Source organism: Theropithecus gelada, chromosome 5, assembly GCF_003255815.1.
Source record: "Theropithecus gelada isolate Dixy chromosome 5, Tgel_1.0, whole genome shotgun sequence".
Taxonomy (NCBI): domain Eukaryota; kingdom Metazoa; phylum Chordata; class Mammalia; order Primates; family Cercopithecidae; genus Theropithecus; species Theropithecus gelada.
The window spans coordinates 4,429,219-4,444,438 of NC_037672.1; the positions used below are offsets into that span (position 1 = coordinate 4,429,219).

Genomic DNA, 15,220 nt, shown 5'->3' on the forward strand with positions numbered 1-15,220 from the left:
TTTTTGAGACGGAGTCTCGCTCTGTCGCCCAGGCTGGAGTGCAGTGGCCAGATCTCAGCTCACTGCAAGCTCCGCCTCCCGGGTTTCCGCCATTCTCCTGCCTCAGCCTCCCGAGTAGCTGGGACTACAGGCGCCGCCACCTCGCCCGGCTAATTTTTTGTGTTTTTTTTTAGTAGAGACGGGGTTTCGCCGTGTTAGCCAGGATGGTCTCGATCTCCTGACCTTGTGATCCGCCCGTCTCGGCCTCCCAAAGTGCTGGGATTACAGGCTTGAGCCACCGCGCCCGGCCGCCACAAGATATCTTTATCTGAATGCAGGTCTTTCTCGCCCCATGGCTGCTTCTCCTCCTGCTGCCCTCTTTGCCTGTGGCCTGCAGTGCCAGGAAGTGGGGCCCTTTCTGACAGTCAGATGGACGACAGCACCCAGGTAGCCTTGGGGTGGGGTATCAGAGGACCAGTTCCCATTTCCACCTCCTTCTTAGCATTTGATCCCTAAGCGGAGGTCAGAGTGTGGCCTCAGATCCATAGAGTTGGGGTGCTTGGGATCCAGGCTGGGCTGCTGGCTGAGCATTTATTTGGACAACAGGCATTGCTGGGTACCTGCTGTGTGGGAGGCACAGCTTTCTGAGACTGGGCAGGAAGCGGTGAGCACAGCAGACAGGTCTCTGCTATCCTGAAGCTGTGGGCCGGGGGGAGACACAGACACCAGCAGGGAGAAGTGAGGTGTGCCAGGTGCCATGGAGGCCCTCCGGAGAGCAAAGCTAGTATGCCGGGGCACAGGAGGCAGCCAGACAGCTGAGACGGTGGGAAAGATCTGTGTGGAGGAGGGCAGACCCCGAGGAGCCGGCTTGGGCTGGTGTTGCAGTGCACACCTGCACTGCGGAGAATGAGTGACAGGTGGAGGTATCAGAACTGCCACGTGCTGAAGAGTGAATGGGGAGAGACTGGCTGAGACTGGGAGCCCTCCTCACTCTGGCAGGCAAAGAGCTGGTGGTCCCCTGAGAGAAGAGAACAGAAGGCATGGCTGGCAGCCACCCCACCTCCTACTTCTCAGTGAAACTTCAGAACCTGTAGGATGATTGTTCACTACTCTCGGTTTACAGAGTCCCACTGGCTGGACAGGAGGAAGCCCTCCCGGGCACCTCCCACCCTGCAGGGGCTGGAACCAGAACCAAAACTTACCACTGACAGCCCCTGGCAGTGACTGGCAAGCCCCATGTGGAGGATCGGTGTCTCCCAAGGCGGCCCAGGGCGGCTCTGTGGGCCACCTGTAGGCTGTCTGCCTGAAGGCGCTCATCTTTGTTCCTTTGCAGATCCCGGCCACGTTACACAGTGCTGCTGGTCCACATCCTCCCTCCCAGCCTTACTCACGGGGCTCCCAGCAGACACCCCTGGGGCAGGCCCAGCCCCAGCAGTCCAGCTCCTGCCTGTTCCCACCTGCTCTTCGCTCCCAACCCATGCAGCACCCTCAGTGTTCCTGGGGGATCCGTCCACACCCCTTCTAGCCAAACCCCGAACGCTGCGATGCCACAGCCCTTCTGCTAGTTCACGCATGCGTTCATTCCTTCCTTCCTTCTGATGTGCTGAGCGGCTGCCTTGTGCTGGGGCGTTTGGGATGTAACTGTCAATCATGGAGCTGTGGATGGGAGAGACAGCCAGAGGGCAGCGGTGTGTTGTGAATTAGATGTCCTGAAGGACTGAGTGGACTGCAGGGCAGGGTTTCCACCTGAGGGGTGTGGTCAGGGACGAAGACTGTGCCCGATAATGGAAACTCCCCAGAAGCATTTGCCTGCCTGTGGAGTATTTTGCATCTGAAGGTTCTTTAAGCCATAAGGCCCAGGAATAGGCTCTGTTTAAAAAAGAGGCCTGCCCGTGCCATACAAGAGCTGAAATGTGCGATCAGTTTCGACTCTTGCCTCAGAGATTTTGAACGTAGAAAATGGAGCCTGTCTAAAAGGAAAACACCAATTCTGCATGTGCTTCAGTTGCTAATTATAACCAACCTTTTTCCCTTGTGCAGGAATTCATCATACATTCCCCTGATTTCGAAGCTGCCAAATTTTGGGTTGGCAACATGGGCAAGACAGCCACTCACGCAGTGGTGTTTGCTAAGCTGCACGTGCCGGGGGACCAGTGCCATGGGCTGCATCCCTTTATCGTGCAGGTAGGACACTGGGGTGGCCCTCAGTGGGGGCAGTGTTTACCCCCAGGAGGCATTGGGAATGTCCGGAGTCATTTTTGTCATAACTAGGTGGGGGGTGCTTCTGACATCTGGTGAGTGGACCAGGGACGCTGCTGAGCACCCCACAGTGCATCCCATAGCCCCGCCCACAGTGCAGATAGCCCTGCCCACAGTGCACAGACAGCCCGGCTCACAGTGTATCCCACAGCCCCGCCCACAGTGTATCCTACAGCCCCACCTGCAGTGCAGAGACAGCCCTGCCCACAGTGCACAGACAGCCCCACCCACAGTCCACAGTGCACAGACAGCCCCACCCACAGTACAGATAGCCCTGCCCACGGTGCACAGACAGGCCTGCTCAAAGTGTATCCTACTGCCCCACCCGCAGTGCACAGACAGCTCCACCCACGGTGCAGACAGCCCTGCCCACAGTGCAGACAGCCCCGCCTATGGTATATCCCACAGCCCCTCCCACGGTGCACAGGCAGCCCCACCTACAGTGTATCCTGCAGCTCCGCTCATGGTGCAGACAGCCCTGCCCTTGCCTTAGAAAGAACCAACCAGCCCAATATCCCCCAGTGACACAGCTGAGAGGGCCTGGCCAAGGCTTCTGGCTGAGACCATCCAGTTGATTTGATGCACAAAGTTTTTCAATTTCAATGAAGTCCAGTTTTATGTTTGTTTTTTTCTTTTGTTGCTCATGTTAAGTTTCAGTTGACCTGACGTTTGAGCTAATGCAGACCAGAGAGATTTTTTTCATTTTAAGGATACAGGACAAAACCGAAATGGTTTTCCTACTGTCATGCAGCCAACACAACGCTCTGACATTAGATGTGTGTGGGTTTCTCCCCACCAGCACGCAGCTCTGCAGCAGAAAGCAGCTAGGCGTCCTCTAATTTAACTTCATACTGATGCTGTTCACCTGGGGTGAGCCTCAGACCCCCCCACAGTGAGGGCTCAGTCCCACAGAAGCTCCCCAACCCTTTGGATGCCTATGGCAAGTCCAGGTTGTGGCCTGTGCCTCTGACCAACCCCCTAATTGCACCTTGGTCTTCATCCTGAAGCTACCTAGGGGTCTGCAGCCATCTCATGAGCACGCACAAGACTCCCACCACTGCAGAGAGTAAGGGTTTTAGGAGTTGTGTGCTGGGAAGCAGGGACAAGGCCAAATATGTCTTTATGACAGCATCATAGTTACCTGAGGCCCGTTTACCTTGTTTCTGTGATTATAGATTTCTACCTGGAGTGGAGTTGCCTGGACTAGAATTCAGCAGCTTTCGGCGTGTCTGATTTTTGGGCCATAGAACCGCAGTGTTTTAGACTCATTCATGTTGTGCTAAAAACACTCCGCAGGATTGTGGCGCTCCTTTCGCCATCGGAGCGCCACTGCACCAAGTGCTCAGGACACCTGAGTCCCCTCCCAGAGCCACGGCCTCCTGCCTGATAAGGAGGGATGGAAACGGTGGTCTTGGGGTTATTTGGACAGGATTGTGCTCCGTGTCCCAGACCTGAGCTGATGGGTGGAGGAGTGGGCATCTTTTGCAGGTTTTTTCTTTGTGTGTGTGTGTGTGTGTGTGTGTGTGTGAGAGAGACAGTGTCTGAATCTTTATTGGGTCTTGCTGAAAACTTTTAGAAAAGGAGAGGATGTTTACATTTGGGTTTAGCCCTTTTGGAGTGTTTTTTTATTTTAGAGTTCAGTGAAGTTAGATGGTGAATTCACAGACATAAACAGAAGCTAGCTAGCAGGTCATGCACATAGCTACATTCCCAGCAGCACCACTTCCATGTTTCTCTAAAGCAGCTTTTCCACTTTGGCACTGTGGACAGTTTGGGCTGGGTAGCGCTCACTGGGGTGCCCTGTATGCCCTGGGCTGGACTGAGCACTTCTGACTTCTGTCCACTCTGTGTCAAAGCTCCCTCCAGTTAAGACAACCAGAATCTCTCCAGACACCACCCGTGTCCCCTGGTGGGGAAGGGGAAGGTGGCGCGTCCCATGGTTGGGAATCCCTGTGGTAACAGTGCCCAAGGCTGGAGCTCCACGTCCTTTCCCTTGGGTTCCCACAGTGTGCAGCCATCAGCTGGCTGGCCCTGTATCTTGGGGCATGGTGATTGACCAGAATAATCATAGCCGTTTCTCCCACCGCACCTATTTGCGCAGCCATTTTATCACTTTACTAAGATCTAGCGGGAATTCCTGAGTCTAAAACATGAGTATGAAATTCCCGACGTCCTCCCAGCAGCACCGGCCCCCGTGTTAGTCTCTCACTGCTGCCACAGCAAAGCATCACAAACCAGGGCTCTCGGAACAGCGTAATATACTCTCCCAACTCTGGAGGCCAGCGGTCTGAAATGGAGGAGTCTTTAGGGCAGCATTCCCTCTGAAGGCTCCAGGGCAGGATCCTTCCTATCTCTTCCAGCTCCTGGCGGCCCCAGGCCTGTGGCCCCAGCGCTGCACTCTGCCTCCGTCTCCACGTGGCCCCCTCTTCCCCACGCCCACTCCTCTTCTGACTCGCACAGGACACTTGCCGTGGGATTTACGGCCCGCCTGGGTGATTCGGGTTGACCTCATCTTGATGCTCTTAAATTCATTATGTCTGTAGGACTCTATTTCCAAATAAGCTCCCATTCCCAGGTCCTGGGTTAGGACTTGGATGTATCATTTCTGGAGGATGGTTTAACCCACAGCTGCCCAGCGTTGAGCCTGTGGCCCACCCTGTGGGTTTCTGAACACATTTGTTTTGATTTTTGTGTGATTGTAACAGTTGCTGTTTGCTGCTTTCTGTGGCTTTGTATAGATCCGGGACCCGAAGACCCTTCTCCCCATGCCCGGAGTGATGGTCGGCGACATGGGGAAGAAACTCGGGCAGAACGGTCTGGATAACGGGTGAGTGATGGAGGCTGTTGAGCCCTGAGCTTCCTGCCGAGGCCCAGGTTGTGTGTCGCTCATGTCTGAGATCTCACCGGCCCCATGAGTGCCGTGCCCTGCCCTCTTAGACTGAAACGCTGTGGGGACCTACGCCTAGCCCCTGTGCGTGCAGTAGCCATGTCCTGCTTGAACTCCACTTTGGGAGGCCAACTTGATCAGAGACCTCAGCAAACCAGCTTCACCTTGGCAGGCGGCTCCCCTCTCTCAGATCAGACCCAGGCCTCTGCATGCAGCTGGTGGGGCCCTTGCCTGGAGGGCCGCCTCCTCTGTGTGAGGTCCTCGCCAGCATCCTGAGCCTCCCCCGGCTCGGCCTCCACACACATCCATGCTGATCTCGAGGGACCCATATCTGCAGTTTCTGCCTCCGGAGTGGGCTTGCTGCTTTCCGGGTAATCTCAGTGTCACAGTGGTTAGAAAGAGAATTCCGCCAGTTTATTTGTTTCATCAGCCCACAGATATCCATTTAGCAGCACAGATGTGACACCGGGTTGGTGTGGCCAAGGCCTGGCTGAAGGGTTGGATGGGCGTGCACACCCTGGCTTGGGGAGGGGCCTGGAAAGACTAATGAATGCTTGATGGCCTCATGGAGGCCTGGGTGGCCGGGGAAAAGTGGCCAGTGATTTTGGAATGTGCAGCGTTTCAGGTGGAGGGAGCAGTGGGAAGTGTCAGGCCCAGGCGGGTGCTGGGATGGGGGCAGGGTGGGGAGGCCAGGCCTCAAGGGCCTTGAGGGTCTTTGAGGGATTGGATTTTGGGGCTCCGGGTCGTTAGCAGCATGACCTTTGGATTGAGATAGGTGTGCAGCCAGCCCTTTGTGTCACCTTGACCAGCTTTCTTGGTATTTCCTCATCCGTAAAGTAGGTGACAACAGAGGTCCCTGTGCCAGGGCCCTGCCAGGTCCTGCCTGAGCAGGCCGGGCTTGAACTTCCTGGCCACTGGCCCGGTTGGTGCCTCCCTCACTGGGAATGCTGGACTCCACACGCCATCTCCCTGAAAGCCTGACCCAGCAGGGTGCAGACCCCTCTGTGCCCACGAGATGATTTATAGCTTGGGGGGAGTGGGACAATGTGTGACCATGCCTGAGCCTGATGGCCTGCAAGATGTCTCAAGAGTGTTTCTAGATATGCGGCTTCATAGCAAGGCTGGTGGAGGGGAGAGGAGGCTGCCTTGAGGAGCTGCTAGAAATAACTGGTGGTTGTGACCAGGATGTCTCCAGAGGGAGAAGATGGGCCAGTGGGCATCTGCCCAGCCGTGGAGAAACCGCCTTCTGCCTGTCTCTTCTAAGAAGTCAGGGTGACAGGCAGGGAGTGTTTTAAATCTCTGCTAGTCCTTTAAAACCGGCAGGACGCCAGACTGTACTAAAGAGGAAAATCTTGATTGATTTGTATACAGTGTCAACTTGAGAAGAAAGTAAAAGGACATTGTTAAAAAGCAAATTCTTGTGATTTCAGGCAAAAAAAAAAAGCGAAACAAGACACATTTGCACAGCCCTCCTAACTCCACCTGTCCTGCAGAATTCTGGGTTCTCACTGGCCTATACCAACATTAACACAAGGAACCTACTCGTTAATGCTGGAGTGAGCAGGGAGGAGAGCGTTACCCCGACCTGCGGCTGCCAATTATCTTGCATGACTACTTTCTCAGGGTGCCTGGGAGGTGCTTGGCAGAGACAGTGCCTGTGTGGCGGGTATGGAGGGTCGCTATTCAGGCCCTTCGCCCTCAGGGCAGCGGGAAGCCCCCAGCCATCGGGAGAACGTGATGCGGTTTGGTCTGTTTGAGAAGGATGGCTCTGGCCTCGGGGTGAGAAGCTCTGAAGCGCCATGCAGGAAATGGGGTGTGGGAGGCACTGTGTTGTTCTGGAGAACCTGCATCCTTTCATTAGACCTGGCTGATCCCGTTCAGGTCTATGCAGCCACAGGCACCGTTACCCCATCTACTGAAGTGTCCTATGTGTACACGTGAGGCCCGGCAGACGTCTCCTCCCGGGCGTATGGCGGTGGTGAATTGTCACATCCAGTGGGTGGCCTGGGGTGTGAGCAAGGCTCTTCACTGCTCTTTCAGTTTCATGAATGAGAGGCTTTGACATTATTTTGGGACATTGCAGAGAAACCCTGCACTTGGTTCCCCCCTAATAAATGTATTTCTAGAGATTGAATCCACACCTCTTACTGGGATAATAGTCAAAGGAGCATTAGATCAAACCATTAATGATTAATACATCACACTGATACGGTAAAGGCTCTTGTAAGACTCAGAAATACGGTCTGCTATAGGATCACCGTGGACACAATGACGACAACCCTTTGATACTGCTTGGGAGCTGCTCTACCAAGCCAGGTCCCCATGCCTCCAGAGCCTTTCCACCATGGCTTTCTGCAGGGTGACAGGGATGCAGTGGGATGCGCCCATCTTTGATCCCTGAGCCTTTGAAGGCCGAGGTCGGGCTGGGATGGGAGCCAGCAGGGGTGATGCTGGAGACCTGCTCTCTGCCCCTTTCCAGAAATGCACCTTCCCATCCAGGGCTGGCGGGTCTGGGCAGTGCGCCCAGCAGGGGGCGCAGTGATAGCGGTGTTCCCTCCAGGTTTCCCCGCTGAATTCTGCCTGGATGTCCATCTTTTCCAAGATCAGCGTTATCATTTAGTGATTTTTGTTACCAATGTTGAAATCATTTATCTTGAAAAAAGTGGTTACAATTTATAGGTTAGATTTTGTCACTTTACAAGAACTCCTGGGTATGTGGGATGACTGCCTACAAATCCGAGGTAAATGTAAATTGTGTGGATTAATTTTAGCCAAATAGCTCTAAAAGCAAAACCATAAAGATGTTTTCAAGTGATAGTTTCAGCCAGACTCTTAAGGTGGGCTGCATTTAAGGGTCTTTCTCCTTGCGTTTGCCCTGAACTGAGGCAGTGGCTGGGAGGAGGCCCGCCAAACTCAACGGTCTGCTCTGGCAGACTGGGCTGGGCTGGGGGTTCCTTCGAGGCCCCAAGGGAGGAAGGAAGCTGCTGTGATATGAAGCGGGAGGCCCAGGGTGCGGGGTGAGTGCTGAGGCCTGGGTGCTCCTGGGGTTGGGGTGTGTGAGGGTTTCTGCGCCACACTCAGGCCTCTTGTGCCATATGCATGTCCGGTGACACACACACACCCCTCCTGTGCTGTGCGCACACACACCTGTGACATACGCACACATCGCCCGCCGGGGATCTGGCTTGCGTTTGAGTTGACCACATCTGACCGCCACTGGAGAGCTTTTGTGGAACAGAAGGGATCCCATGAGACTTCGTGGAAGTTTGCTTTCCTTGAAACTCACGGGAATGTTTTTGCAAGTATACATATATTCCGTGTGGTGAGAATGGGCGAAGAATTTCCACTGCTTGAAAAGCGCGCTGACTGTGACCAGCTCATACTGGAAAAGGCATTCCGTGGCTTTCAGGTAACAGGCTGGAGCACGCTGGGGCTGTTGGCACCAAGGCAAGGTTTTTCGCACGCGGTGGGGTGTTCTGAGTGTGCGGCTGTGGCATGGGGGAAGCTGCCACCCAGCTGGGCAGTCGGGCCTAGGGCTTTGGAGGAGCTGGCCCACCCCCACTGCCCTTCGCTTCCTGCAGGTGGGCAGGTGCCCGGCAAAGCGGCTGAGAGCCCTTCCCTCACCAGGTCGCCCAGGTTTCCCTAAGGAGCTCCAGCCCCATCCGCACCCGGCCCCAGGGCCTGGCTCCTTCTGGGAGCATGGAAACTGCTGTGTCTCTCCCTCAGGCTGTCCCAGGAGTCGGGATCCTGGCCTGGCCCTTATGCCTCAGAGGATGTCATCTGACCCCACCTGGCTTGTTCATACCATGCCACTTATGTGCCCGTCCCTTAAGTCTGGGAGGCCCCATGCACGGTGGCCCCCTCATAGAAGGGGGTGAGCCCCGGGAGACTGCTGAGAGGCAGCTAGCTCACCCAGGAACCAGGAAAGGTGACGGTCGAGGGACCCCACCCTGGGGTCCGCCTCATACCCTTCCCAGGGTGGGGCACAGAATTCCCAGGTGGGCCAAGGGCTGCCTGGTGTCAACAGTGACTGCAGGGAGGGCACGAGGCCAGAAGAGAGCCTGGTGGATGGGGCACCACAGGCAGGCGGGACCACCTCACGGCAAGGCGTCGTTGCTGTTAGAGGGGCAGACGGAGGTCGGCTTTGGGCGGACTCTCCACATTGGCCACTGCCATTCCGAAGGCCTTTGGGAAAGGGCCGTGCTCCCACAGGGAGGACGGGCTGAAGAGGTGGAGTTAGGGAAGAGCCAATATGGTTGTTGCAGGAAATCCGCTCAGGGGAGCTGAGTAGGGATGGAGGGGCTGGGTCCTAGGTGGGGATGTAGGGGAGGAAGCAAATTGGGCCAGGCCGGCAGAGCTGACAGCCTGGGACCAGGTGGCGACGGGGGTATGGGGGCATCCAGAGCAGGACTAAAGGAAGAGCCCATGCAGGAAACGGGGGGTGCTTCCGTTTCCCTCCCAGCATGTGCGATTGTTCTTTGTAGACGGTGTTTTCCGTGGGTTAGTAAAAGACTATTGTGTAAGGCAGGGGTCCCCAAGCCCGCAGTACTGGTCTGTGGCCTGGTAGGAACTAGGTCACCCAGCAGGAGGTGAGCATCCAGTGAGCCAGCGAAGCTTCCTCTGTGTTTAGAGCCACTCCCCATTGCTCGCACGAGCATCTGAGCTGCTCCTCCTGTCAGAGCGGTGGCGGCATTAGATTCTTATAGGAGCGTGAATCCTACTGTGAACTGCGCATGTGAGGAATCTAGGGCGAGTGCTGCTCTTTATGAGAATCTAATGCCTGATGATCTGTCACTGTCTCCCATCACCCCCAGATGGGACCATCTAGTTGCAGAAAAACAAGCTCAGGCTCCCACTGATTGTGCATTATGGCAAATCGTATAATTATTTCATTATGTGTTACAATGTGATAGTAATAGAAATAAAGTGCACAATAAATATAATGTGCTTGAATCATCCCGAAACCACCCCCACCTCCCCCTCATTCGTGGAAAAATTGTCTTCCATAAAGCCAGTCCCTGGTGCCAAAAAGGTTGAGGACTGCTGCCCTAAGGCATTGCATGTGATCTTAGGAATCAGATAAGTTGCTATAGGAACTATTGATATTTTGAAGTTTGTTTTGGGGGGTTTTTGCACAGTTTATGTAATATTCATAACCTAGCATAGTCTTATTCCCTAGACTGTTGTGGAATAAGTTTTCCTGACCAGACGACCATAACAGATATCTTTGGTTATTAACACATCATGAGCCATAACAATGTGTGTGTAATCCTATGCTCATCTGTTCAAAAGAAGTGAGTTTGCTTGCCGAGGGAGCACCACTGCCATCACACCACTTATTTTGTTTGACTTAAGAGTTTTAAACCTCAGTTTGCCAATATTATCACATTGTGGATTCTGGTTTGAGATTGAAGTATGAGAATCAGAGATTCCAATCTTTGGAAACACAGTTCCTGTCTTTTCTGTTGAATATCTGGAGTTCTGTACCTGGAGTACAACTTACCATATACACAATGCTTTTATTATTATTATTATTATTACTACTATTATTTTTGAGATGGAGTCTTGCTCTGTCACCAAGGCTAGAGTGCAGTGGCGAGATCTTGGCTTACTGCAACCTCCGCCACCCGGGTTCAAACAATTCTCCTGTCTCAGCCTCCTAAGTAGCTGGGACTACAGGCACAAGCCACCACTCCCGGCTGATTTTTTTAGTAGAGACGGGGTTTCATCATATTGGTCAGGCTGGTTTCAAACTCCTGACCTGAGGTTATCCTCCTGCCTCGGCCTCCCAAAGTGCTGGGATTACAGCCACCACACCGGGCCTTTTTTTTTTTTTTTTTTTTTTTTTAGAAACAGGGTCTCACTGTGTTGCCCAGGCTGGTCTCGAACTCCTAGGCTCAAGTAATCCTCCTGTCTCGGTCTTCCAAAGAGTTGGGATTCTGGGCATGAGCCACTGTTCCTGCCTAGACTACTTTTTTGAATAGAAAGTTGGTTGAATGTTCCTGTCTACTGGCGTGCCCTCTGTCATTTTCTTTGTCTTCGGGGATTGCATCACCTTTTCGGCTGCCCTTGGGGGAGAAGAGAAGAGCCTCAGGGCAGGACCCCCTTTTAACAGAAGCCCTGCTGCTTCCCCACACAGTTTCGCCATGTTCCACAAGGTCAGAGTTCCTCGCCAGAGCCTCCTGAACCGGATGGGAGACGTCACCCCCGAGGGCACCTACGTCAGCCCCTTTAAGGTACAGGCATGGGGTCCGTTTGTGTGCCGCGCTTCCCAGTGCCTTCCTCTGCAGGGCCTGGCTCTGTGCTCCTCCCTGCGCCTGGAAAGGAGACCCCTCTGCACGGGCCAGGCGTCGCTGGGGCATACTTCTCTTGGTTTGGGTTCTGGTGCTCCCACTAGAAGGGGACTCGGGACAGCCACAGCACCAGGTGCTGGTGTACAGGGGGTGAGTCTGGGTCTGACAATGCCCACTCCCCTTCGAGGGCTGCAGTTAGAGGACTGCCCACTTCCAGTGATGCTTTCCTGAAGATTCAAAGGAAACGGGTCTCCTGGCGAACTGTCCACAAAGGGGGACGACAGAGTCCCCTGGTGTCCAGAACTCACGCCTGGTTTAAGTTCATGGAGAGCAGAAGAGAGATCATGGTCTCGGGGGGCGATGGCCCAGGTCGTAGCTGATGGCCCTCAGGAATCATGAGCTCACAGCAGATGGGCCCCCCCAAGCACACACGCTTGGAATACCAGTTCCCAGCAGCATGCAGCATCTGACATGCAGGAAGCACGATGGAGAAGGAGCGTGATGGGGATGCCCAGAGACACACAGGGTGCCCAGAATGGGAACAGCAACACGAGACCAGGAGCTGCTCACAAACGGAGATCCAACATCAATTAAAAATAAAGTGATTGGGCCGGGCGCGGTGGCTCAAGCCTGTAATCCCAGCACTTTGGGAGGCCGAGGCGGGTGGATCACGAGGTCAGGAGATCGAGACTATCCTGGCTAACACGGTGAAACCCCGTCTCTACTAAAAATACAAAAAATTAGCCGGGCGTGGTAGCGGGCGCCTGTAGTCCCAGCTACTTGGGAGGCTGAGGCGGGAGAATGGCGTGAACCCAGGGGGCGGAGCTTGCAGTGAGCCGAGATCGCGCCACTGCACTCCAGCCTGGGAGACACAGCGAGACTCCGTCTCAAAAAAAAAAAAAAAAAAAAGTGATTGGAAGAACAAGCACAGCAGATGGGATGACTATCTCAGGAGGATGAATTAGGGATTGGAAACTTGTCCTCTAGAAGGCAGAAGGAGAGGATTAAAGAAAATGAAGGCTGGGTACAGTGGCTCATGCCCGTAACCCTAGGACTTTGGAAGGCCAAGGTGGGCAGATCACTTGAGCCCAGGAGTTCCAGACCAGCCTGGGCAATGTGGCAAAACCCCATCTCTACTAAAAATGCAAAAATTAGCTGGGTGTGGTAGCACATGCCTGTAGTCTGCTACTTGAGAGGCTGAGGTGGTAGGATAACTTGAGCCCAGGAAGTCAGGCAGCAGTGAGCCATGATTGCACCACTGCACCCCAGCCTGGGCAACAGAGCGAGACCCTATCTCAAAAAAGAAAGAAAGAAATGAAGTATAGAGAAATAAAGGAGAGAAATGTCTCTAAATGAGAGAGGAGAAGAAGGCCTTTGGTTGAAGGGACTCATGGAGGACCAAAGAGGAAAAGTAAGAAAGTACCTATGCACGTACCCAGGCACACGGTAGAGAAATTGAGGAATTCCTAAGAGAAAATTCTAGAATCTTCCAGATCTGACTCCAGTGGAATAAAAAACACTTGAACTTCAGATTTCTCAAACACGACAGTGAATGCATGAAGACAGCGAAATCGTATTTTATACCCTTAAAGGGAAATCACTTTAAATATATATGTATATATATTTCTTGAGATGGAGTCTTGCTCTGTCACACAGGCTGGAGTGCAGCAGCACAATCTCAGCTCACTGCAGCCTCTCCTCTGCCTCCCAGGTTCAAGTGATTCTCCTGCGTCAGCCTCCCGAGTAGCTGGGACTATAGGCACCCGCCTCCATGCCTGGCTAATTTATGTATTTTCAGTAGAGACGGGGTTTCACCATGTTGGCCAGGCTGGTCTTGAACTCCTGACCTCAGGTGATCCGCCCACCTCAGCCTCCCAAAGTGTTGGGATTACAGGCATGAGCCGCTGCGCCCGGCTTAATATGTTTTTAAGCACAATGAGACTGTGATTCCTGTGTTAGAGTGTGATCAATACACTCAGACACACAATTACCATGCTGCCTTGGAAGAAGGACCTAGATGGTCAGAGGAGCAGGCCTGATGGGGCAGCAAGGGGCAGGGCAGGAAGGACGGTCAGATCACGTGGCAAGGGCTGTAGATTGGATGTGCCCACAACAGCCTGGACAGGCCTTAGCAACAGCCGCTGCTGACGCCGGTGATGCGTGTGAGGAGGTAGTGGATGGAAGATTCCAGCTAGACGCACGTAAAGGAACTGCCTGTTCACAGGCACACAGGGAAGGAGAGGTGTCCGTGAAACCCCCTGGCATGGCTGCCTTTAATGGACTCCGCCCCTGCCCTCTGGCAGTACAGGCCACATCTGATTCTTGCCAAGGTTAAAGGTGGGCCTTGGAATCTCCAGGCAGATGGTTTGCAAGTCCCGCAAGTCCCCAAAGTGGGAGCACTGTTACCCAGTGCTGTCATACCGTTCCCTCTGCAAGGACTGTCCCTTCTCCAGGCAGCTGGGTGTCCCCTCCCCGGTGCCCCCATTCCATCCACAGTTCATCAGTGACACCTGTACCCACTGCCGCACCGTCCTGTGCCTGGGGCACCCTGGGGATGAGGCATGGGCAGGTGGGCACCAGTCTACTCTGAATGAACAAACGAGGGCACCTTCGCCTCTAGGCCGCTCTGTCCAAGGTGGCCGCGCGGCCGGGCTTGCGCTCATCATCTGCACTCCTTCCGCAGGACGTCAGGCAGCGCTTCGGAGTGTCCCTGGGGGGCCTGTCCTCGGGCCGGGTCTCCATCCTGAGCCTGGCCGTCGTTAACCTAAAGCTGGCCATAGCCATCGCTCTTCGCTTCTCAGCCACTCGGCGTCAGTTTGGACCCACCCAGGAGGAGGAAATAGCCGTGCTTGAGTATCCAATGCAGGTACAGGGTTTTCAAGCATCCTTTCTTTGTCTTTCTATTTTATGTGCAAATTCACTTCTTTTACATAGTTGCAGTTTGGTTACTGGGAGTTGATCAAAGCTCTTAAGGCAATTAACAGGATGATTAGTTAGCAGGAGTGCGGCACCTCAGGCCACAAGGCTTCCAGTAAATGGTTTTTAATTTAAAAAGAGTATATGTGAAGTAGCCAAAATAAGGACGATGGAAAGAAGCAAGTCTTTTTTTTTTTTCAGATGGAGTCTTGCTCTGTCACCAAGGCTGGAGTGCGGTGGGCATGATCTTGGCTCACTGCAACCTCCGCCTCCCAGGTTCAAGTGATTCTCGTGTCTCAGCCTCCCGAGTAGCTGAAATTACAGCATGCACCACCATGCCCGGCTAATTTTTGTATTTTTAGTAGAGACAGGGTTCCGCCATTTTGGCCAGGCTGGTCTCAAACTCCTGACCTCAGGTGATGCACCTGCTTCGGCCTCCCAAAGTGCTGGGATTCCGGGTGTGAGTCACCGCACCCGGCCAGAAGGAAGCAAGTATGGGGCAGCTCTGGGAGGTGGATGTGTGCACAGCCGCACGTTCAGGTGAAGCCGCCACAGCTTGGCAGGCAGTGGCCTTGCATGCCCTGTACATGCTCTTTGACATTTTCATCCCATCCCTAAGAAATGATGCCTGGCAGGTGATCTGGAAGAAGCAGCAGCTGAGCGTACAGCCCTGTTCACTGCGATGGCATTTAGAACAGTGGCGTGGGCACAGAGCGTGGGCCCTACACGTCCTCAGAGACGGGGCAGCTGTGGACGTGCACACACGCAGCCCAGTCAGCAGCGTGGAAAAGCACAGATGTTGTTTCACGGAAGGGGGATGAATTTTCGCAGTGAACGTTCCTGTGGTGCTTGCAGGGCATGAGCCCTGTGCCATGGGTTTGGTCTT

At 54.0% G+C, this 15,220-nt stretch overlaps 1 protein-coding gene across 2 annotated transcripts in view; it reads left to right on the forward strand.

Moving 5' to 3' along the window:
* Positions 1-15,220, forward strand: part of ACOX3 (acyl-CoA oxidase 3, pristanoyl) — a 55,392-nt gene that overhangs the window by 9,019 nt on the left and 31,153 nt on the right. For both annotated transcript variants that reach the window (XM_025385942.1, XM_025385943.1), the window contains exons 6-9: positions 2,020-2,163; positions 4,977-5,065; positions 11,265-11,361; positions 14,102-14,284. In XM_025385942.1, coding sequence (XP_025241727.1) covers positions 2,020-2,163; positions 4,977-5,065; positions 11,265-11,361; positions 14,102-14,284 — 513 coding nt within the window. The remainder of the gene's footprint in view (positions 1-2,019; positions 2,164-4,976; positions 5,066-11,264; positions 11,362-14,101; positions 14,285-15,220) is intronic.